Source organism: Melospiza melodia, chromosome 3 (assembly GCF_035770615.1).
Source record: "Melospiza melodia melodia isolate bMelMel2 chromosome 3, bMelMel2.pri, whole genome shotgun sequence".
Taxonomy (NCBI): Eukaryota; Metazoa; Chordata; class Aves; order Passeriformes; family Passerellidae; genus Melospiza; species Melospiza melodia.
This window is the reverse complement of record NC_086196.1, coordinates 102,161,814-102,185,904: the sequence shown is the minus strand read 5'-3', so window position 1 is coordinate 102,185,904 and position 24,091 is coordinate 102,161,814. Positions and strand designations below refer to the sequence as shown.

General features: G+C 41.0%; 1 protein-coding gene across 2 annotated transcripts in view; it reads right to left on the bottom strand.

Annotated features, from left to right (window-relative positions):
• Nucleotides 1–23,863, bottom strand: part of VPS54 (VPS54 subunit of GARP complex) — a 48,410-nt gene extending 24,547 nt beyond the window's left edge. Inside the window, exons 1-10 of one of the 2 annotated variants that reach the window (XM_063152329.1) lie at nucleotides 23,783–23,863; nucleotides 23,356–23,438; nucleotides 14,907–15,068; nucleotides 13,965–14,070; nucleotides 13,829–13,873; nucleotides 12,313–12,391; nucleotides 8,965–8,999; nucleotides 7,556–7,613; nucleotides 4,750–5,135; nucleotides 765–891 (exon numbers count right to left, since the gene is read on the bottom strand). In XM_063152329.1, coding sequence (XP_063008399.1) covers nucleotides 765–891; nucleotides 4,750–5,135; nucleotides 7,556–7,613; nucleotides 8,965–8,999; nucleotides 12,313–12,391; nucleotides 13,829–13,873; nucleotides 13,965–14,070; nucleotides 14,907–15,042 — 972 coding nt within the window. In that variant the 5' untranslated portion in view covers nucleotides 15,043–15,068; nucleotides 23,356–23,438; nucleotides 23,783–23,863. Of the gene's footprint in view, nucleotides 1–764; nucleotides 892–4,749; nucleotides 5,136–7,555; nucleotides 7,688–8,964; nucleotides 9,000–12,312; nucleotides 12,392–13,828; nucleotides 14,071–14,906; nucleotides 15,069–23,355; nucleotides 23,439–23,782 lie in introns of both variants that reach the window. The other variant, XM_063152327.1, reaches the window with a different exon arrangement.
• Between the last annotated feature and the right edge of the window lie 228 nt (nucleotides 23,864–24,091).

Below are 24,091 nucleotides of genomic sequence, written 5' to 3'. Positions count from 1 at the left end.
CTGTGGATATTTCTAACCATGAGTGAGTTTCCTGATCCTGAGCAAGGCTGACAGCAAGCACAGCCCGAGTGAGAGGCTGCAGCACAGAGGGCAAGGAATCACAGGGCAGAAAGGGGAGCACTGCAGTGCTACTGCCAACCACTACATCTCATAAATGGATTAAACAAGGCTGAACAGGCATAGGCTCTAGCAATTAATAAAGAGCCCTACAGGCAAAATCCAGAAAAATCTTTTCTGAGCTAGAAAGCAACCACAATAGCCTAATCTTCATATGTTTATGATCTTCAGAGGAATGAGGAATCTATATCTATATATACTGGGAATGAAGCATGCATTCAGGGCAAGCATATGCTTGGTATAAGCACCCATAAAAGCATGGGGAGACAGAATGAGAACAACAAGCAAGTATCAGCTTTCATTGCAAAACTCAAATTTTTACAACCAAGTAGATCAGAGTCCATGTTCTTTTCCACTTACATGCTTAGGTTCATGAAGTGAACTCAGTATACATTTAATCACAGAAAAGAGAACTGATTATTTTGAAAAAATGAAGTGGGCCTCGATTGCAGTTCAGAGTTTAATTAGAATTATTTAATCTTATCAAGCACAAAAATAAATGGGTGGGGAGAGGTGTGGATGAGAAGTTAAATAGTCTAAAATTATAGTGTTGCTACTAGAGACCTGAGTGAATTAGTTGGTGCTAATTAAGTATGTTAAAGATGCAAACATATTCATGAGACAGTTAATTTCAATAACAGACATACCTCTTCTAGAATTTGGCAATCATCTTCTAGGGGTCTATTTAAATCATTGCGTGCATAAGTTGAAAACTCTGCAATCATCATTTTATCTATCAGCTTTTCCAGTTCACAAAGCTGTGAGCCAAGATGCCTAAGAAAAACAGCCATTGAGATATGAGCTAAATAATCAACCTGAAAACGAATCATTAGTTCACAGTTGAAGAAAATAACCACCCAGCAGGAAATTTCCATGCAATCAACGCTGGCTTAATGGGAGGCTCCAATCTTTCACTCCTCAGAGCAGCTGAAGTCATGCATTTTTCAGAGGCACTGTCACCTTACACCAAAACATATGGACTTGAATATTGATGGAGGATAAAATTTGGAAGTAGGGCTTTTTTCTTTTTTTGGAAGGTGCCAAGTACCTGTTTGCCCAATGAGGTGAACCAGAACTAAGAATACTCCCTGCTTGTCAGCATAAAGGTGTTAAAAAGAAGGAATACTTCTTTTGCTTGTTGAGTTCCTCAGATCATGAGTCCACAAGTTCTTCTAATTCAAACATTTGAGCTTTTGATGTGATCACAGATTAAATTCACATGACAAGACTGCTTTCAGAGAATACATAGGAGTTTTAAAATTTGCCATATTTTATACTACTCTAAATGAAAAATATTTTTCCCAAGTATGGGAGATTTTAGACTATATTTTGCAGACTGTTGTCATACAGAACCACAAGGGAATTTCTCACATCAGAAATGTCAACCACCCTTTAAAAGTGTGAACTTCAGAGATGTCAAACACTACAGGCTTTTCAACTTCCACTAACAGCTGGGAACAAATATCAGTAAAAATCAGACTGCCTTTTCTTGAACAAAAACAAACAAACACAGACACTTTGCAAATGAGAATTAAGGGGAGCTGTGATATTTTAGATAAGCCTAGATACAAAATGGGGGGTATGAACATGGCTTTCATTCGGTGCTGGTGTAGCTGGATCCTTTGCTGTCACAAGTTATGACTCCTGGTTCCTCCTCCTTGCAGAAACTCACCTAGCCAGCACTGAGCTGAAGTCCAGGAATCTTGCTGGATCTGAGTTGAGCAGATTAACTTACTTATTTTAATTTCAAGATGACCAGGGATGTACCTGCTTTTTAAATTGTTCAATAACTCATTGGAATGGACAAAGCAAACATATTTAAAATATCTAATTTAAATAAAAATAGCCTGTAGAAAATCCAAGCCAGTTGCATCACGGGCATTTCAGAACAAACACAACAGGAAAACACTCTGCAGGACTAGGAGCCACAACACAAAGGCTCCTTACTGAGGTAAGCATGAAGATGCTCCTTGGTACATTATTTCTGTGCTGAACTGCACTGAAACACACCAAAACCTGCCCTCTCAAAACTCAGCTATGGAAACATCCAACAACAGCTCCCAGCAGTGGCCCTCAACACTTTGTCCAAGAGGTTCCAGTCCCTAGCAGCCACAAAATTCCCACCAACCTGAAACATTCAGGAACAAGTTAGACCTTAATCCACACTCCAGAAAAACACCTTGGTAATTATCTTTTAACAGGTACCACTTACACATCAGACCCTTTCAATGAATACTGAATATGACAACTCTATAGTGGAAAATGACAACTGCAGGGTAAAGATTCTTTTAAAATACATAAATGAGAACTGTTTTTCCATGCATCAGCTTTTACTGAATAAAATACTGTAAAAGTGTGGTTTGCCAGCATACCTGTGGGGAAAAAATCCCCAAAACACAAAGCAAAAAAACCAAACCATCCCCTCAACAAACAAAATCACTGTATCTCCATCACCCAACAAGGACTGTGAAAAGGGTGCAGAAAGTGTTTTCACAGATTTTTAAGTTAATTAACACATCAGTTTTCTTTTGTAAAATTAAAAGGGTGAACTTGAAAAGGTTAGAGCTCTAAAGCTTTAATTCTATCCTATAGTAGCAAGCAGTTACAACTGACACATATCATTGGTGACAGTAACCCAGACTAAAGACACCAATGTATTACTTCACACAACCTTTACGATTTTTTCATTTTTTGCTACAACTAGAAACAACATTTTTCTCTGCATACAGCATGACAAGGGAAAAATTAATTGATGGTTTGAGTTGTTTTCTTACTGCTTTATATTGAATGATTCTGACATGACTCGATTGAAAACACCAAATTCTACAAGCTGCCACGGCAACACTAAAACAAGATGTTGAACGTTTTTTCATCAGATATTTAGTAAAAATAGTAATTATTTAGAAAATGTGTTATTGCTTTGGAAGTATCTTGTTAAATAAACTGGGTATTTAACTCACTTGACAAGTACATCATTCTTGCTCAGAATAACGCAAGAAGATATCTTTTCTATTTCTTAGGAAAAACTGAAGAATATATGCTTGCCACCAATTCAGATACTTTTAAAATTTATTTATTTTCAGAAACACTACATTCTACTGAGAAGTTTTATCAAGACTTCCATCTTTCCATTGCAAATTATTTTTTCACAAAAGCTTATACACAGGCCACTGTGAGATTTGGAAACTGTGCTGGGCTTCTCAGCTGCACTTGCATTTCTGGTGGGGTACATGAGTTAGGTAGCTCTTAACTCACCTTTGGGAGCCTTTACTGCCCAAAGCAGAGAGGCCATTTCCCACACACATCACTGTCTGTAACTACCAAAACAACCAGCTAAGCTTTGCTCACAGAAATTATTCTTTACAGACAAGATGATTATCTAAATATGTTCCACACCTGAGGGTAATTTTGAAACAATGGCACATTCTTGGGTCATCATGTCAACCAATGACAAGATAATGGCACTCTCTGCTGACAGAGCACACAGGTTACCCAGCTGCACAACACAGCTGATTCTGAGTGAGGCTGTCACAGGGCTGTAGAACTGCACTGACTTGTCACCAAGGTCAATCCAAAGGTGACTCAGTCAAGGGCTGTGCACCAGAATCAAGTGGTTGATAGCAGGAACACTAAAGAGGACAAACTGCACTGAGGTGTCTGAAGAGAGACAAGTTACACTTTTTAGATGGTCTGTTTCTAGGTTGTTTTAAAAAACACTTAGAGCAACTTTAGCAATAATTTATTAGCTCTTTTAATTTTTTTTCATTTTTAATACTTTTTCTAGGACTTTCTCCTGAGATCTTTTCTACATAAAATTTGAGTTTTTTCCAAACTAGCCAGAAGATGTGTTAGGAACTTGACAAAAGAGATGGACAAGAGCAGTATTTATATAAAGTTCTGAACATTCATGTTGCAGGTACTGAGCAGCAATCACGTCTCCATTAGGCAAGCTGTGGACCACTGGGCTGCAGGAACCACAAAACCTCTAAACAAGGCACCCCTCACCCAGCATCAACTCAGAAAACTCAGCACACAGCTCCTCAGCTGGCTGATGCAAGCTTTGGAGCTGATTTAACCACACACTGCTTCTGCCAGCATCATGCCACACTGGCAGCTTTGCATGCACCACTTTTAAAGAACCTGTATCTTATGACAGCTTATTTTACATCAAGTAGAAGGATTCTGCTGTGCTAACATTCCTGCATGCTCCTTTAACAACTGCAGCCCAGGTCAGCCACTGAAGACACAGGTCCAAGGACCCATCCCTGGGGTGTTGCCTGCAGGAGCATTGCAGACCCCCACATGGAAAACACCTCTCAGCTACAAGCCATGCAAGATGAAAGTCCAGCCACAGCTTTGCTCTCATCTCTGCACCCCTAAAACATCTGTAAACCAGAACAGAGGACAAAGCATTTACATGTCAAAATTTCATTCCACTCCAAAAAAAACCCACCCCATCTCTGGCAAAGGCATTAGTCACACTGCTTATGCCACACTTACATTTTATACCTTCTGTATTAGGTCCTCTAAGAATGAATGAACAAAGGTGGAACAAATCCCTTCAGCCAACATAATGTGCTCAACACATTCCAGCTCTCTTGCATTTTATGTATTTCCTACATGGTTACCTACCGGAAACTGTGAATACCTTGAAGCTCTTGCTGTAACACCTCTTGTGTTGTTGCTATTAAGTCCAAAGCTCCAACATACTCTGAAGTGGAGAGCAGCAACTGTACTGTGGGCTGTGTTTGGTGTACAGTAGCCATTAACTTCAGTTTATTGTATGCTTTTATACAGTTATTTCTGGTGAGTGACAGTCTCAAAACTCGAAGCGATCCTTCACACATTACTTTATCAATTTTAGAGATTTTCTCTCTAAGCAATTTTACAGCCTGGGAGGTTTTCCTGAGGTAGTCCTGCAACTCATGCTGTGAGGTCATTGCATGAAAAAATGCTTCTGAACGAAGAGAAATCTGGTGAGCAATATTGACTTCCACGATGTCCAGATAATGGCTCAGCTGGGAAGAGGAAAAACCAACATTATTGTTATGACCTGGAAGCTTTATCACCATGCAAATACACTTTCAGAGTATTTGTCTCATTGTATCACAAGGAAATTTTGCTAATAAAAGTTAAATCTCTTTTTCATTGTGGTTTAGTAACTTATTTTTAAACGAACTCAAAATCACTGTGGGAAGATTGATTTGATGCCTTTCCTGCTTGAAAATAAAAACTTAGAAAAGCAAATAAATCTAAAATAGTCAAAGTTTTGTACCACATGGTTGCACACTGGCCACAGAATACAGGCAATAACCAGGAGACAGCTCTGGATACTGGCTTGCAAGCAGCAATACATATATTCAGATAAGCTATCAAATTTGGGTCACTGAAGCTGCTAAAGTTGCAGCCACTATATTTGATGACACACCACTGGAATGGCTCTGCTTTTTTAACAAGCTGTTGTACCTTCTTTGTACAAAAATCTCCAGGGTATCTCTGGCTGCAGTTGTACTTTTGCCAACCAGCTGGAATTAGTACTAAGCCTATTTCCTGTGTGCTGGCACTGTGGGATTCCCAGAGACAGAGCACACCTAAATGTTCAGAACCTGAAATTCCAATTCTCTATGTCCAACAGTTACCAGACCACTGTGCTGGTCTGATTCTTCCACTGTAATAGCTCTGTGTTTTGGCTTAAACTGAATATGCAAACCCCAAGGACCGAGGCTTTAGGATGCTCATCAGAATGTTAATGCTCAGATGACCTGGTTTCTCAGAGGTGCCAAGCATTCAAACCTCCGGCTGAATTCCAAAAGACCAACCAGAGATGGAAAGGAAATCAGCTGTAGAATGTCTCCTTCTTGGAGTTATTTTCATACTGTTTCCCATGGATACACTAGGGATTTATACAACATACAAAACCTCCTTTTTGTTCACATCTAATTTAATCAAAAGCATCCTCCACCAACCAGCTGTGACACACCTAGCCACACGGAAAGCCAAGACAGACTCTGACACAGGGATCAGAGAAAGGGCTATTACAAACAATTATTTATGTGATTGAACCAACCAGATGCCCCAGGTCCCTTCACTATGCTAAACAAAGCAGAACAAACAGAGCAAACAGCACCTGCCTCAAAAAGCTCACAATCCCAATGTAGGGCAACACTGGGAGGAGGTAAAGAAGAAAACACCATGAGGAAATTTTTGAAGTAGATCAACAGCAGTCCAAAAGATCTTGCTTAAGACAAGGTTTTCAAAATCCTGTTGGAAAATGGTGCCTGGAGCTAGGGACAATTACGGCAGCAGGGTGCATATTTACATGTGGTAAGTGTAAACCTCGTGCAGCTCAGAGGCTTTAAAAAGTAAAACAACAAATGTGGGCTCATTTCAGTCATATGAAGCAGTGTTTTCACTCCTCTGCATCAGTGAGGGCTCTGGGTCTGCTTCAACACAACCCCTGAGTGTCCATGCTACTTCCAGGCACATTTTGGGAATTTGACAGCATATGCCAGACATTGCTTTTTCATCTTCAGACAGCAACTGCCCTAAAAAACTCCAAAGAAGCCTTCCTCCAACTTTAGATGTGGAGAACAACCTAACAAACCTTTGAGTTAGCCTCCAGCAGAGCCTGTCACTTCTTCCTGAGTTGTCAGGAGAGGAGGAAGACTAATTCCCAGAAATTTGGAAACACATTCCAGACAATCTCATGTTATTTTTCCTAAGGTACCTTATTTTTTCCTAATGTACCTCACTACTCAGATTTTTTAAAAGCATTTTATGGGCATTTGTACTGTAAAGATGACTCATTATGAGATTTTCTATATTACGACTACGTAACTAGCAAAAAAAGATAAAAACAACCAAGAAGAGACCTCTGTTTCCAATATGAAAGAAACCGCTCTGCTTTCATGTTCTTCTTTGTAAAATGCAAAAACAGATCAGTGCAGACAACAAAAGAGGAATCTCCTAAAACACAAACGCCATAGGATTTAGTATTGCTTATAGCATAGAAACCACAGTGCCTTGAATCTGAAATTTTCCTGAGATGTTGGAAAATAACAGTCTGACACAGTGTACAACCTGTGCAATCCAGCTTTCCCTTCTCACAGAACTGCTCTTCCTCCCTAAGAAAACACTTCTGAAGTTCTCCATATCCAGCTGTTTCAGTAAGTCACAGCTGTCGTGAAAAGCCAGTTGTTACATCATACACAGATTCTTTTTTTCCACATTTGACAGATTTACTGAGCAGGGAAAAAGAGCTCTCTTCCAGCAGGGTGCTTCCTGCATGATTTCCTAACAATCTGCAGCCTGATGTAAAATGAGAGATAGCAAAGCCCACAATGATGTCTCAAGAAACACTACACAGCAGCAGCCATGGAGTTCCTTTGCAGCATCCACCAGCACTGATGGATAACCATAACTTGTGTCAAAGTTGTACCTTTTCTTGAAGTAACTTGGAGGAAGCTGCATCACGATTTCCTTTTCCACCAGCGGTACTAAAATGAGACCATGGTAAAACGGCATTAAATGTTAAGGAATCTTCCAAGGCAAAATCTGGTTTCATAAAAATCTGAAACAGAAAAACAAAAGAAATAAATGTGCCTCACTCACCCCTATGTTTTTGCCCCAGTTAAACATATCTCCTGTCTCATTAAGCTAACAGAGACTTTAATTGTTGATTTCAAAATCCAGATTTTCATTTATTCAGCCAAACAAATTCATTCCAGACCTTACAAACCAATGTACTTTAAAAGCTTCTGTGATCTGACAATCATATCCTCCTGAAAGTGGAAGTCACAGCTCCAAAATTACATATGGATTCAACCACCTGAGATGACCTAAACACCCTGAGTGTGCAAACACAGGCAGCTTTGAAGTGCAGGTGGGCCCTCTGAAGGATCTGAGCAAAGCTTCTTCACTAACAAGGGCATCCTGCTGCTATCTGCTCCTTCTTGGGGCCACAGCTCCCACCAGGCTGATCATCCAGCTGGCCGTCAGGGTGCAGCAAGGGAGGGAGCAGAGCCTCAAGCTGACATCCTTTAGGCAGGATGTAGCAACTGTGCTGGGCACAGGAAGAGTCAGTAACACATAACATTAACCACACCTCCTGGAGAACTATTCATCTGAAATTCTCTCAGGTAACATTATTTATACTTGACAAAACCCTGAGCTTACAGGTAGGCAGGAAAACTCTCCTCCTTTTATTTATGAAGTGTAATTTTAAAAGGTTCAACGAAGACTGCAGCATCACACCACACTCAAGCATTCTTATTCCTGGACTTTAAACACTGCAGTGACAGCTGCTCAAGTCACAGCCTACACAACTGGCACAGAGATGCTGACCCATGTTAATACTTCTTACTATACCTATTAAAAAATTATTCAGACTAAAATGGAATCTGGAACTGTGTCTTTTGTGTCAGCCTGACACAAAAATCCACATCATGTATGCTCCATGCTTACATGCAAGTGAGCTCTAATCAAGGATCCAATAACGCAGAGTTGTACACCAGGCAATATCCAAGCTTTTCTCAAATTCTTCAGTTTTCCTTTCCTCCTAGACTGGCTAATTCTGCTCAGCTCTGAGGTCTTAACTTCATTTATTTAAAGATGAAAAAAATAATGGTAGTTGTATTATACTTTAAGAGAAAAACTGAGACCTTGGAAACAATAGGAAAAAAAAGACAAAGCAAATCGTCCTTAGTCTTGAAATTCTGAGCACTACAGATCCTCTTGAGAATCAACCCAAGTCATCAGGGAGGACAAAATTTCTACAGAGTACATACATATATCCAACACTTCATGTGAGAAAGCCTTACAACAGCTCCAAGTGCCCAGAAACCATACCTTAGGTACTTGTTCCAGATCTGTCCTGGATTTATCTAAAATTAAACAAAACACAGGTAGTCATTCATGAGCAAACAACAGGAAACAATTCCCTTGAACAAGTGAATCCCATGAGGAAGTTTTCAAGACAATGATGCTATGTTCCTCACAGAGGGGGAACAGGCCTACAAACTGAAATGAAACTTTCTGTACATGAGGTGAACCTTGATGACATGAGGACAGTCAAGCATTGGAGCAGGCTGCCCAGAAGGGCTGGGTACTTCAGAGATTTTCCAGATATATATTTGTAGATATTTTCTGGCTATTTCTATTTTTCTTGGTAAAGCTTTGAATGGCTTGGTCTGACCTCACAGCTGAACTGGCTTTGAGATGGCAGTTGCAGTAAAGTCCTTCTGAAGTCCCTGCCAACCTGAAATATTCTGATTCCTTGAAGTACTCTTTTGTCCTTTGCAGTTCAGGTTTCATGCCCAGACTACTCAAGGGAGCTTGCACTTGGCTGCTTTGGCAGTGTCAGTGATTGTCATACAAAGCAATCCTCTTAACACTTCACATTCATTAGTGCACTGGCAAGGGCCAGTAAAAGGTCCTTCTAACATCATCCCAGTTTTAATGCTTCAGACTGAAGCTGCCCATACAATCACTTCTGCACAGCACTTGGAGATTGGATGCACAAAGACTGCCAACAAGGGCTAGGGCCAGAGTCCCAAGCACAGACCAAGCAGCACAGCAGCACCAATTCCCATGGAGTATGCTGACCTGACAATTGTAGAGGGTGAGAGAACTGAGCTGGGAAAAGAGTTAATTCATTATATCCCAGCAAAACTTAAACAGCAAATTCAGACTTTTGAGATTCAGCCAATATCCCCTGTCCCACCCTTACTCATTACTTTAGTGGGCATTATGAAGATGGAGCACACTGGTGGACAAAAAAGCTGAGGAATTTAAAAGCAACAAGCCCATATCTGTGCTGCACAGTCTGCTCAACCCTTACAAACGTGGCAAGTGCTACCCCAGCATCAGCTCCCATACTGCTCTCTTTGGGTTTTACTCCATTTGTTTCTTACTTTATTTGTATCAAAGTACAGAAGGCAACCTTGGAATCATCCTGCTGTCCTCAGCCTTTGGACAGACCAATTCTTACAGGAGTGAAAGGCTTAGTCTTGTGGGACGGAGTTAGAGGAAGAGAGGAAACAGCAACAGCAGAATTTATAGAAAATCACAAGCTTCAGTCTACCAAATGATGCTTCTACTAAGAACTGTCCAGCTACACAAGCAGCTCCCAGTTACTTTGGTGCCAGTAACCTTCTCTTTTTAAAAACATTCATATGTGGGAGGACAGAACCTGCACTCATACTCTTTGAGGACGGATTTAGGTAAGACTGAAGAAGGCACTCTGATTTTGCACTATTGATTTATTTAAAAAAATATGGATATTGATCTAGTACCGATATCCAACTGTGACAGACAAAGACTCTCTAACAGTTTAGAGTCAGAAAGTGTGTGTTTATTGTGACTCTGGGCAGCATGAGGGAGAGTTCCCAAGTATACACTGTGAGTTACAGGTGATTACAGAGTCCTTTTATCTATACAAGTATTGAATAGTCAAAATACAAATACATATTCATAACTCTGGTACATCCCATTCCCTGCTCTGTATGGTAATTAGTTCAAAAGCCATTCAGCATGTGTAGCTTATTTCTTGAAATGGGTCAGTGGACCCTTTCATGGCAAGGGGTCCCAAAATGAGGAAGTAAATGAAGTCTTCCTTGTTCTGATCTTTCTACATTTTCAATGGAAATATGACAAATGAACTTGGTAGAACTCCCATTCCCCATCTTCAATTGGTATTAGAACAGAGGAGACCTACAACTGTGTTTCTAAAAGCTATTTATCAGTTTCTATATTCTTCATTATAAACCCAGCTAACTAAACATTGTGCTGACAAGCAATCAATTATTAGTAAACTACTGACTCCTAACTTCATCAAGGCCTATCTACTTATTTTAATTAACTCCAATAAAGTTTATTTCTAACTTAAATCTTAGCTCCTCTAAAATCTCTAAATTCCTTAAAGTTTATGTCTCAGTGTGCAGCATAGACAGACTCATTCTGGAACAGCTATTCCAAAGTAACACCAATAGAGAGAAACCCCCAGAAGGGCTTCCTTTTGCACAGAAGAGGAGGAAGAAAGTCAGCAGAAGTAACTTGATAAGAAGGAGTAAACTACTGAATCCTTTTTGCTGTTTTACCTGTAGACATTGATCTAGATAAGACTCAAAGAGATTGATAAATGAACCCTTTTATGCTAGTGTTTTTGAGAAAGTAAATTAAAATAAATAATAAAAACTTCCTCCAAGTTATGAGTGTTTCTTTTATGTATATTTTTTCTTTTTTAATTTTGCCCCTTGCCTTCCTTCCTGTCTAGTTTCCTATTAGTTGAACTACCTCCATGAAGTCCTGAAGTTCAGCCTTCAAGGGCAGGTTTGAGCCCCCCAGCACAAGGCAGACATAGACATTCTGGAATGAATCATGTCAAGAGCCATGAAGATGATTAAGAAACAAGGAGGAGAGACTGTTTAGCCTGGAAAAGCCCAGGGAAGGTCAATGTGCTTAAAGATCTGATGGGGGGGGTGCAAAGAACACAAAGCTGATTCTTCTCAGTGGTGCCCAGTGCCAGGACAGGAGGCAATGGGCAGAAACTGATACATGAAAGATTTCATTTGAACACAAGGAAGTATTTTTACTGTGGGGGTGGTAAAACACTGAAACAGGTTGCCCAGACAGATTGTGTCACTTCCATCTGTGAGAGTCACAACCCAACTGGACACTGTCCTCCCATAGGTAGCCCTGGCTTGAGCAGATGGTCTAGACTAGATCATCTTGAGATATAACTTCCCACCTCAGTCATGATATGACTCTCATGGCAGAGATGCAGGAATGGCACTGCAGTTCTTCACTGAGAAGCCAAGGTGATACAAATTTGACACACCAGTTTCAATGGATCTTTTAATAAAAAGCAGTTAAAGAAAACACTGCCAGGGCTACAGTGACCTGTCACAAATCCAAACATGCCAAGAAAAAGTTTAAAAGCAGGTATCATTAATATTTTGACCTACAAAATGTCAGCAGTGATCATGAACACCTCTCAGCCTACCACATCTGAGATTTTAATTCTTGTTTCAAAGAAATCATCAGCTATTATTGTACATGAAGATCTCAAGCAAGTAACAGAGACAATTACCACATTATAGAATCAATGATGAGTAACATTCATAACACTTGCTACTGATGTTATAACATACTGATACAAAAAGACTTTTTAATGACTAAAGGAGGTTATGACTGTACCGTGAGTGTGTAATAGTGTCCTGTCAAAGGTATCTTTAGGAGTACAAATATTCTTGCACCTTTCATGAACCTTCTCTCTCTGTAGAAAAGAAAATATATTAAAGAATTATTCTGATGCTTAAAACCTAGATTTTTTTCATTTGAAGCAAAACATTTAGTGAAACACAATTAAATTATGCAAAATAATTCTGGCAAGTTCACAGTATTTTCCTCCTCTTATAAGCTCAGACAAAGTTTGTCCAGGTGAAAGGTACTAAAAACTTCTACCTATAGTGGATGTGTTGTTTTTTTCCTGTATCTTTACATCTCAAGAGAAAATGAACACAGACATTATTGAAGAGGTGTAATAACTTCTCTACATAATGATATACAATTACAGATCAACTGTAATTACATATACAAACACTTATTTGCTGACTAATCCAGAAATCACACTAACAAAGAATCCTTTTTCATTGCTAAATCAAATTGGATGAAAGTAGAAATTACTTGCACATATTACTAATGAGTACCTTGCTGAAACCACATATCTTGTTTCATCATGCTGAGCTTCGAATTTGAAAAACCACCAGAGACCATAGTGGTGATAAATTATGTTTCCAAAGAGCACCAATGTTAACTAGATTTCTGCAAGAAGATATATCACAGCTCAGGTCCCAGTTTCAAAACCTTCCTTCATCTAGCAGTCACTGCATGAAGTACTAATTTTAAAGGATGAAATATTAAAACATTTTAAATGCTGAATATGTGAGTTAAAGGCAATAGTTCAGTTGCAGTTCATTTATAAACAATTCCCTTCTACAGTCTTTAACTATAATTACACAAGTAACATTTCCTGCAGCTAACTCTGAACCAACAAAAAAAAAAGGAAGTTACAAACCAAGGAAGCAGAGAACAACAGGAGACTTCTACATGTTCTTTCAGTTAAAAAAAATACTACACACTTACTGACACTTGTATTTTTAAGAGATTGTAGAAGTCTCCTACTGGTCCTGGTGTCCTTAGGTGTAGCTTACACTTCCCTGTTACAAAAGAAATCACCAAGACAATAGGCCTCTTTATAGTTTGAGAAGTTAATGTATAAATTGTTTCAATGTTTAGACTGAAGACTCCTAAAAATATTGCCAACCCTTGCAGCATGTAGTCATTTGATCCAAAGGTCTGAGAATGCTATGGTGCATTGTAGAGCCCAATCCTTAAAAATCCTTGCAGGAAAAAAGGATTGACAACCAGAAAGAATAAATATGAATTGCAAGCCCTGGTGCAGAGCTTGGTACTCAGAAACAGAAGTTAAAAATAACATGAAATTGTCTCAGGACAATTCAGAGAGCATTTTCCACACGATGGGTTCTGAGATTATAAAACCAGAAATGTCTAATGAAGACCCAAACAACACTGAAAAAGCAAATTGATTATCAACTAACTGTACAGTGGGCTACTAGCCAGGATAATCTAATTAGAAGAAGGTTCTCTTTCTGGCTCCTAGGACTATGTGCACCTAATTGGGGGTTCTTACCGGAGTGATTTCCTGTTGGTATGATGCAAAATGTTCCTTGGTGATCTGTGGGAGGTAGAATGAAGGCGTGACTTCAGTGTCCACAAAGTCCACTCCCCATGTTTTTGTAAAGAAATCAGATTCCCTTTTTGCTAACCTAGGATCATTTAGTGCTGCTGGGAGATTGACTTTGGAATGATAAATAGTCCATCTTTGCTGATCCACAACTAGAGATGGGCTCTCATGTAAGCTATTGGGATTGCCTGCAGCACAAAAGACAAGACAGTTTGTTAGGGTGAGAAACAAAGCTGTAAGCTTTTGTTAAAATGTGGTTCTTAAGCAAACCATATTTCACCAATTACATACTGATTAGAATTATCTATGCAAACGACTGATGATGCTCTCCTGCAACATTTCACTTTGCATTTCTTCTGTGAGATTAACCAACTCAAGTTTTGAACACAGAAGTGGTGTATTGACGCTCATTAAACAGATTTTGTTCAACATTCGTTTCTACTGAAGAGAAAAAGATTCCAAGCACAAACACATTTCTAATAATCTGATCTTGATCAGAATGAGAGCTGCAATTCAATTAGCATTATATGTCATAATTCTTAAGATCCCATCCCACCTACTCCTTTGTGTAAACTAAGCCTTAGTGCAACACAACAGCTGGAACCATGACCAAAATCTGGTTTAACAACAGCACCAGAGACTCAGTACTACAGGCAGGTCACTTGCTTCTTCCTGCAGAAGGGCTGGGATGTCTCCCAGAAGGAATGCAGTCAGGCTCCAAGCACACTGGACACATCTGCTATCAGCTCTGTCAGACTACACCCTCTTCTTACATGGAGTATGGATCATAGCTGCAATGTGGAATGATGCAAGCAAAGTCCCACCTATAATGGGGACATCTTAAAACAAGCTGCAAATAGTCTCTCCTATTGCTCCAAAGGGACACTGGGCAGTATAAAAAAGAATCACAGAATGCTTGGAAGACTATGGCTTAGTACACTACCCCAGCATACAAGAAATATTACTGGATAGCTGGCAATGGTTCAGCAAATGGAGCTGCTCTGTGCCTGCACAGCAGCATTACCTGTGGGCTCCTTGGGACACACGTCCGGCAGGGACTGCACAGGCCGAAAGCGTTTCGTGGCGTCCGCTTCCTTTTTAAAGAAAGCATCGCTGCTCTTCGACTGAGGCACTGGTGAGGAACTGTGGCTTGATGCCATTGCATAAAATCACCACTTGATAAAAGCTAAAGAGGAAACAACAGATATCAAGGCTTTAATAAAGCTCTGGAGAGACACTGTATCAAAACAATGACACTCCAGTAGTGTTTTTAACTGCAATACTTCAACTGACACATTTTAACAACAGGAGAAAGTTTATTTTAAACACAAAAATAAAAGGCAGAATGTAACTTCATAGTCTGTTCTTCACACACCTGTAGGTTTGGAGGATAGCCTGTTCCTGGGCACAGCAACAACAAAATGTTACATTTGGGAAAAAAAGAAAAAAAAAAGTCTTTCAGGCACTTCTTCCTTACTTGCCATAACTATTGCAGCCACACTGCATACATTCACAATAGAATTTCCTCTCAAATATCAGGAAACCTTGTACCTGAATCAGAAAAACTGACAATTCAACTTTTATGGCTGCCCAGTAAAGTACAATTTATTCCAGCATAATGTATTTGCACAGAGAAGACAAATCATAGATCAAAAAGCTCCAGAGTAAGGAAAGTCCCACTAATTTTCAGTTCAATTTTAAGAACCCAGTTTGAAAATAAATAGCCTTAAAAATATTGCACCAGGGCTGAACTTAATGAGTTCTTTCCATCTGTAAACAAAACTGCATTTCCATCAAAGTATCAGACAGTAGCACACCACACAACTATTAGGGTTGGAGAGTTTATTAAAACTGCACAGCTCAAGGAGTGCCTGTTCAAAGGGACTCATCTGGATCCTCACCTTTAAGGAGAAATTAAACACATCTAGCAAGATCTTAGCATTTAACTACTAACCCTTAATGGACACTTCAATAACTCACTACCCTGTGAAGGAGCACAAAAAGATTAAAGGCCAATTTTATCTTCAAGTGCTAAAGCAGGCACCAAGGGATGGCTGTATCTCACCCTGTCAGCTTCCAGCAGCAGCATATATATTACAAATCTCATTTGGAAAAGAAAAGGAACAGGTTCTACTTTGTTAAAAGTGTCCTACAAAGCAATTCTAAAAGAGATGTTCAGCTATAACAGAGCATCCCAATGAAGAGGTCAATAGTAAGGAAAATTTACTAGCAGAGAATGGGAACAGTCAGAAGCATTCAGACAAAAAAACCTTTCCAGACATCTGACAGATCTTCCTTAAATATCATAAAGCATTAATCTCTCTCCCCCAAAAGCCCCCAAAAAACCTTTTTCTCTACTACTTTTATTGCTTATGTTTTTCCCTGGACATTTCCAAAGTAACTTCTCAATTAAAGTCTTCTCAAATGTTTGGGGTGGTTTTGTGAAAAATCTAGTATATTATGATAAAACACTTATTTTAGCATTCTTAAAAAACACATCCAGTGCTATGTTGCCATGACCAAGTCTCCTAAAGGCATACAGTAAATTTATCTGCACTTGGAACTGCTTCAAAGTGCTGTATTTGCAGTTTTTCTCCTGAAAAAGCCTCTGTAATATGAGCCACAGTCTGCTCTAGTCAGATGTATGAGCAACTCGAGCAATTTGTAGAAAGCACTGAAATCTTGTGACTCTTGCAAGCCTTTCATTAAGCCTTTCTGCTTTCTCCATAATGAAGTACCATCTCAAAGAATTGTCTAGGATACGAATTGTCTCAACTACATAAATCTGAGTGGAGAAAACGCTATCTGTGTGATGCCAGCCGAAGATTTAAAACAAATTTCAAAGACAAGTTAAGACTGAAGGGTAGCTCAACACCTCAGCATTTCAAAAACAAGCTTGGCCTACTCTTGCACAGGTATTTTCATTACTTATCATCATGAAATATTTAATGAGAAATCTTAAAATAGAAAGGAAAGAGTACAATAAAATACCAGAGCAAGCAGTAACCTTCATACTGTTGGGTGTATTTCAACAAGATACAAGGCTTCATAGGCAGAGGCCTTCTTAAGTGGCACGCAATCTGATGCTGTACTAAATTATTCATAGCTAGCAGCTATTCTAGTACCCTCATAAGTCAGGTCCTTATGGATAATTAACCCCAATGAACAACCACATTTATACAGGAAAAAAAAACCATCTCTGCACTGCCCAAAACCAGGCATTCCTCAAAATGCAGTCCTTAAGTTGACCGACAAAGTATAACTTCAGAAAGACAAAGAAAACTGGGCAACAGTACCTGAATTAAATCCACATTACAAAGGAATATGTGCCAAGCCCATATAAAAGCAAAAAATCCTGCCCTACACTCATCTCTGTACACTAACCTTACCCACAATTGAAAACCTTTAATTTCTTCACCAGCAAAACAGCAGCTCCTTGTGCTCCACTACTAAACATTTTATAGACAAATGAATCTATAACTAGCCCCTAAATCAACATTTTAAAACACACAAAAATAAACAAATTTGCTGATTTAAACATACCAAAAAAACTGAAACTCAGTGTTAACACAGAACAAAACTTCTGCAGAGTATTTTAACTCATTCTATTTTCCATGCAAGTGCAAGGCAGGTAAAAGCAGTTAACTGCACTAACTGTGCAAAATGACAGGCAGGTAAATGCAGTTAACTGCATTAACTGTGCAGAGTCAATTATGGTGAGTCCCCTGAGTCTCTTACTTAGAAGAACATATGGCTGTAGTAAAAATATGCAACTGGGTAACTTCATGACATCAGTGTTTAAATTATATACAATTAAAATGGGTTAGATCAACTGTGTTCTCTCCAGTAATCACTATAATTTACTCACATTTTGTCTAGCAATGTGTATTAAACTAATGCAATTAAGAAAACATTTAGAGGTTAGACACAAAAGTAGTGATGGAGCCTGGAACCCAGGATTATGGCTCTACTTGCAACATGCCTTCAATATATCACATCTGTTTTCTACACACTGTATTAATTTCCTTATTTAAAAATATTATATTAAATTACACTGTCACTGTAATGACTTAATACCACTGAAGTTAAACCAAATCAGCCACGGCAACAACAAAAATAGCTTTGATGATCTGAACTGACAGTATTCCTACAGTCTGAGCACACAAGGAGTTGTATTTCAACTTACAGCCTCCTCTTTAAACACATTCTTGTTCAATGACATGCTCAGCAAGTACAATATGACACAGCTGTACAACACAGCACGAACAAAACACTGTGGTGAGGGGAGCAAGAGCCACAGGCCTGGCAGTGCAGAGTCAGCAAAGAGCAGCTCTGTGAGGCAGCACTGCATTAATCACATGAGGCTATTTCTGAGATGACTGCACTGTGACTTTGGAGTTTCACATCCGAGGTTTCAGCTCTTGGAAGAGAGCACAACAACAATAAAGTGTATTACTCAGAAGTGACAGCACAGGGTGGTTGTAACTCTGGAGAACGTGCTTGTTTTTCTAAGTATCAGGACTTGTACAGAAGTTCTTCAGAAACTGCCTTCCCATATTCTGAGTGTAATTATTCACATGCTTTGCTTTTCCAATATCATTTATAGATTCTGCTCTCCAAATTTTATTTCAGCTTCAAAAATAGTGACACCTAGGAAGAGACACTCAGCCCTCAGGGTTCCAACTGAACATGCAACACTGAGCAAGCTTTCCTTCAAGTGTTCCCCATTGTCCACAACAAGCCACACTTGGACACCAGCAGGCACTCTTCAAGGGGTATGCTCTGCATCCCAAAGGTAAGGCAGGAGAAGTTTCTCTGTGAACACAAATGGCATTCTAAAGTCCCTGCTGCTTGTCGCGGCTTTGGCAACAACAGAGTGAAATTAAAATATTTCAAGCACTCTTCTGGCTACCTAACATGCTTTGGAATAGAAAACTATCAGAAGTCACCCACAAGTCAAGCTAAAGCAAGATATTGCACCATTTCTAGAAGATATGATAAATACTAAAGATATTTATTAAAGAAAAGCATACCTGAAATAGAACTAAAAGATAAAAATACACAAGGGACTGCTTCCAGGACCTCAACAGCTAATAAATGGCATGCTGTTATTGGCCTAACGTATTTACTCTGTCCTCAAAGGCTGAGCTTTCCTTATGTATTATTACACAGCTCTAAATCAGCAGGATTTCACCCTGTAACAGGGAAACCATGGTACCAGCCAAGCACACAGCACCTTTGTAAGACAATGTGAGCCAGACTGCACTAGTGCAAGCTTTCACTTTTTTTAGCAACTAGCTAATTCCTCGGGCTGAAATTTCCATGCTTGCCCCCGGTGCCCTGAGACAGACACCCCTGTTGCAGCAGGGGAGCCAAGGTTAGCTTGGAGCAGAAACATTTAAGCAGTTTCAGAGACTGAGGTTAAAGCTGTGGGAGCTGTTCTGCTAAGCCAAGCTCTTTCTGAGCACCTACTTCCACCCTGGGGTTTCAGGGGAGGAAGATTATGATTCTCAGGGCAATGATGAGGCCAGAGTCAGAGGAGAGCTGTGATTTGTCCCCATGGCAGGCCATCTGCATTTGGAGCACACTCCAACATAAAACCTCTTCACACAACTTAGAGGAGGCCACATGAGCCTGGCCTCTCTGAGAGCCTAATAAATATAACTGTATTGGTATTCACAAAAAAACTCCATGTATTTGAGTGCATTCTGCACACCCCAACATTATCCCCAGTCTCATGTTCTCACACTGAGGGTGTACCCTCTCTGCAAAGTTAGCATCACTGATGACCACCCAGGTTAGCCTTGCTGGGATGAAATCAACCCAACAAGAAAGCAATGTACAAGTTATCTGCATTTCCCATCAGTCCTGCTTAGCCACACTTGCTCTTATGCTCCAGCAGACTCTGTAATTCCTCAGACTGTGCTACTTTCCCACCAAACTGCAGAATGGGGACTGTGGAAAAGCAAAAGCTCTTGAATAGCCCAAAGAGTAATGCCACCACCCTCCCCTTGAATTGTCTCTTTCATAAGAACATCTCAAAACACTCTCCTCAAACAGGGAAAGAGAAAGAAAAAACAGTAGTGACTCCAAAGAAAGAACAGAACAGCTGCATCTCCACTGCAAAGCACCATGGGTAGCCTACAAGGCCAGGATAAAACAACATCTGACTTTCATATTACCACATTTTGTACTGGTTTCTTTTGCCCTTCCCAGCTGTAGCCACATAAACAGCAGATTAAAAAAAAAAAATTAAAAAGCTTTAGCTGAGCTTCATTTCTTTAAACACAGGAATAAAATCCTCTGAAAAGAATTATCCCAAAAGGTCCCATCACTGAATAACATCTTGTTATTTAATAAAATCCACAAGTGTAAACATTTTGTCAAAAACTGGAAAGCAATTCATCTCCTGCTAGATAAACTATCTGGGAAGTAGCATTTCACTTTCATTCAGGTACCAAATAAACAATTATCCTAAACACTTGTGATGTTCCCACTGTAGCAAATGTACTTCCTCTCACCTGGAAACCCAACCTCCCAACGCTGAACACTAATTTGAAATCAGAAGGCAGATTCTGTGCTGGAGAAACAGACCTACCTACAGCTATTTAGGTCATTATGCACCCAGTTCTTCCACACCAGAGGTGTCAGAATTGTTCGGAAACAATCATCAAAGCAGTAAAAATATGTGTCAGAAAAGGCCTTGTGGTTAGTTGCCCACACTATCACACAAGATGAGAATGAAGTCTCTTTGTACTCTTTTTTCCAGGCATCAGCATTACAGTGTGCACTATCCCCTTGGCAAACAGTGAAATACCAGCATCTTACAGAGCTCCAGGGATGTCCACACAGCTGAACAAAGACCAAGGAGCCCCAGCAGCCATTCCTGCCACAAGTCTGGTAAAGGTAGACACTGCAGAGCAGTGACATGTGGAGAAAAGGCAGAAGAACTGCACCAGCCCCAGCAAAAATCCCAACACTGAGGTCCTGACGTGACAAAAGGAGTCCAAGATGCTCATGGCAATTTGTGTCAACAGCACGATCCCTGTACAGCCCCTCCACTTGCCATCTTCAGCAGGACCAGGCTCTTGTTCATCAGAAAATAACTCCCTAAAAAGATGAATTTTCATGGGAATTGTGTGTTCCAAAGCCTTATCCAAGCCCTGAACTGGAAGTGGCTATGAGGGAGCCAAATAAAAAGACTCCAGAGTTTGCCATTGTGCATAAAGCTGCAGCCAGACTATCAAAAAGCAGGCCCAGCGCACCTCACACCAAGTCCTGACACAGGATGCCAGTCCACTGTCACTCTACAGGGCAGGTACTCTGCAAACAAGAACATCCAAACTTTAACCTGCTGAGCAACAGAGCATGCCATCCATGTTTGCTGACATCCATCCTTGTGGTATTAATACCTGCCCAACAGAAGATCAAACAAAACTGATCACCTCTATTCACATCACTTCCTTCTCATCCCTTAAACAGCTTCCCTTGACAAAAAGAATAAATAATTCCACGGCATAAAACCCAGCGTGGTCATGCTACACCTAGAATGCCAAAAACCAAGAAGGTCTTACACTGCTGTATAAAGTCCATACTGCTGTATACAGTCTTACAGTGACTATATAAAAATGATGGGAACTCTCCAACATATTGCAAAGTGCCAGACATGCTACCCCAATTCTAATAATCTAGCCCTAACACACACCCACACACATCCAAAAGGGCACCCTTTTATTTTTAAATTTTAGAAAAATTAAATTTTTAAATTAAAGAAAAATTAAATTAAGACTGACAGAGAAAAAGCTGGGCTATTCAAGCTATTAGGTACAAGTAACTTGGAACACCTGATCAGTATGTGGACCTGTCAGTTTTGAGTATGAAGGAGCCATGTTAACAATTCTTTACCTTCTGCTGAGAATATTCAGTTTTGTTGTTTTGTTTTTTTTTTTTTTTTTTAATCTAGTATCTATGTGAGGTGGGTGCAAAAAGCTAGAAATATTAAGACAAATCCTAGATTTGCTGGTAAATATGATTTGGACTTACTCATATCAGGCCCCAGAAAACTATACATAGAACATCCACATTCATGCTCACCTGCTCACTCTTTCTGCTCCATTCATAAAACAAGACAAGAATAAACAAAGTGTGAAGGGAAAACAAAAAAAAAAAAAGGAAACCAAAGAAAAACTGTGAGCCTCTCAACTGGAAGGACAATATGATGTTCATGGGCCTTCTCTCTTCCTCAGACTCACAGCTCCTCATTTTCCCCACACTCTGGAGAAGGAAAGCAGAAGTGGCTTATTCACAGAGTTGCTACCCCAAAAGAAGAAACAGAAACAACACCTACATGATCATGATTCCATTTCCCAACCTCTTCCTGCTCAAACTGCCAAAGAGAAGCCTGCACTCAGCTTTCTCCACTCGTTTCTAGCAGTGCCTGACATGTCCAGGCAAACAATATTTCTGTTCAACATTGGAAATGTGCATCTCCTTCTCCTCCCATGCCAGACTCCCACTAGAGAGAAAGATAGTGCTGAAGACAGAGGGACACTTGGGGCAGATCTTGTTACTGGCAAATGGGATACGAGAGGTAGTGATGCTTCTCATTGTGCAACCTCCTGCCCTCACTGGTGAGGCTGCCCAGTGACTTTTTTGTGAACAGCCGTGGATCTCCTGTCTGTCAGTCCATTTTGGGCACTGTTCTCCTACCCAACAGATACACCAACCTAATGCCCAAAGCATTTCAAGGCCTTTTGTCTGCACTACAGTCTGTCAAAGAGTCACACTGACTCCCATGTCACAATAGTAATTACTGCAGCCACTACAACAATTAACACACTGCACTTGGGTTTTTGAGTAAGACAGCAACTTCTTGCAGGGTTGCACAGCAACAGCTGCACAAGTCCATAGGACTTCTCATTCAGGACTTCATCAGTACAGGTAAGACAGGAAAGTCAATACACCACCTATGCTAGAAACTCAAAAAAAAACCCAAAACAAAACAACAAAAAAGCAAATCTGTAGCCCAGTAATTACTTTGATGAACTTTAAAACAGGCATTATATATTTTTTTTACGCTGGATTGTGATAACTCTGTGTCCTAACAGAAATCCTAAGTATTTAGAGAGTACAAGAATAACGGAGAAGAAAAAGGGACTTAGCGACATACTAAGGCCCAAACTGGGCAGTCAGAAGGGAAAAGTTTCTGCTGGGATTGCAGAAGGTTGGTATTTTATACCCCCATATGTGTATTTCTCTCAACATCACATATCGTCTTTGAAAAATTACAGTAAAGAAATGCAAGAAATTAATCTCTCCATCACAGAATTTTAGGATCATCTACAAACCCAGGAACCATCGCGGTTTATGGAACCAACAAGCCCTTTTAGCGCTCCACATCCCAGTCTCTCCTGGCTGCCATGCGCCAAACACTGAATACTTGCTCTAAGCGTTAGCTCCCGAGCCAGCCATACCTTATGGAGAACACGCCAGGAGTATCTCCCGGAGGCCGTCGTCATATCTCTCCCCGTGGCATGGTCGGGAATGCTGCCGGGACCTGCGGGACAGTGACCGCATGAGGGAGGCCCGGCCTCCCGCCGACACCTCCGCGCCGTCCCCGCGCCTCCCGCCGGGCACCGCCCGCTGCCCACCGGGGGTTACCATGGAAATTCGGGACGGGCATTTGCAGGGAAGGAGGGAAAGCGGGCCGCGGGCAGCCTCCCCCCGCCCACCTCCCCTCGCGTCCCTCCGCTCCGCCGCCCGGCCCAGGCCGCCCGGGCCGCCCACACAAAGGGCACCCGGGGAAATTAAACTTTCCCGGCCGCTCCCCGGGGGAGCCCCGGCGGCGGGCGGGGGCGGGAGGCGGCGGGGCCGGCGGCGGGCGGGCCCCCCGCGCTGTACCTGAGGCGCCGGGCGGGATGCGCGGCCTAGCGCGGCTCCTCCGCCGCGACACGTCGGTGCCCCCGCGCAGGGCGGCGCAGGAAGGGCCCGGGCGGCGGCGGGAGGAACCAGGCCCCGCCTCTGCCGCCGCCCGGGGGAGGAGCCGCGGCCGAGGCCGGCGGAAGGGGCCGCGCTGCCGCCGCTTGCCCGCGGTGGGATTGCGGTGCCGGTCCCGTGGGGGCCCGCGGTGCCGGCATTTGGGAGCCCTCGTCACCGAGCCCCCCCCCGCGGGTGCTCTGCAGCCGGTTTGAGTCAGATTTATATTTTAGG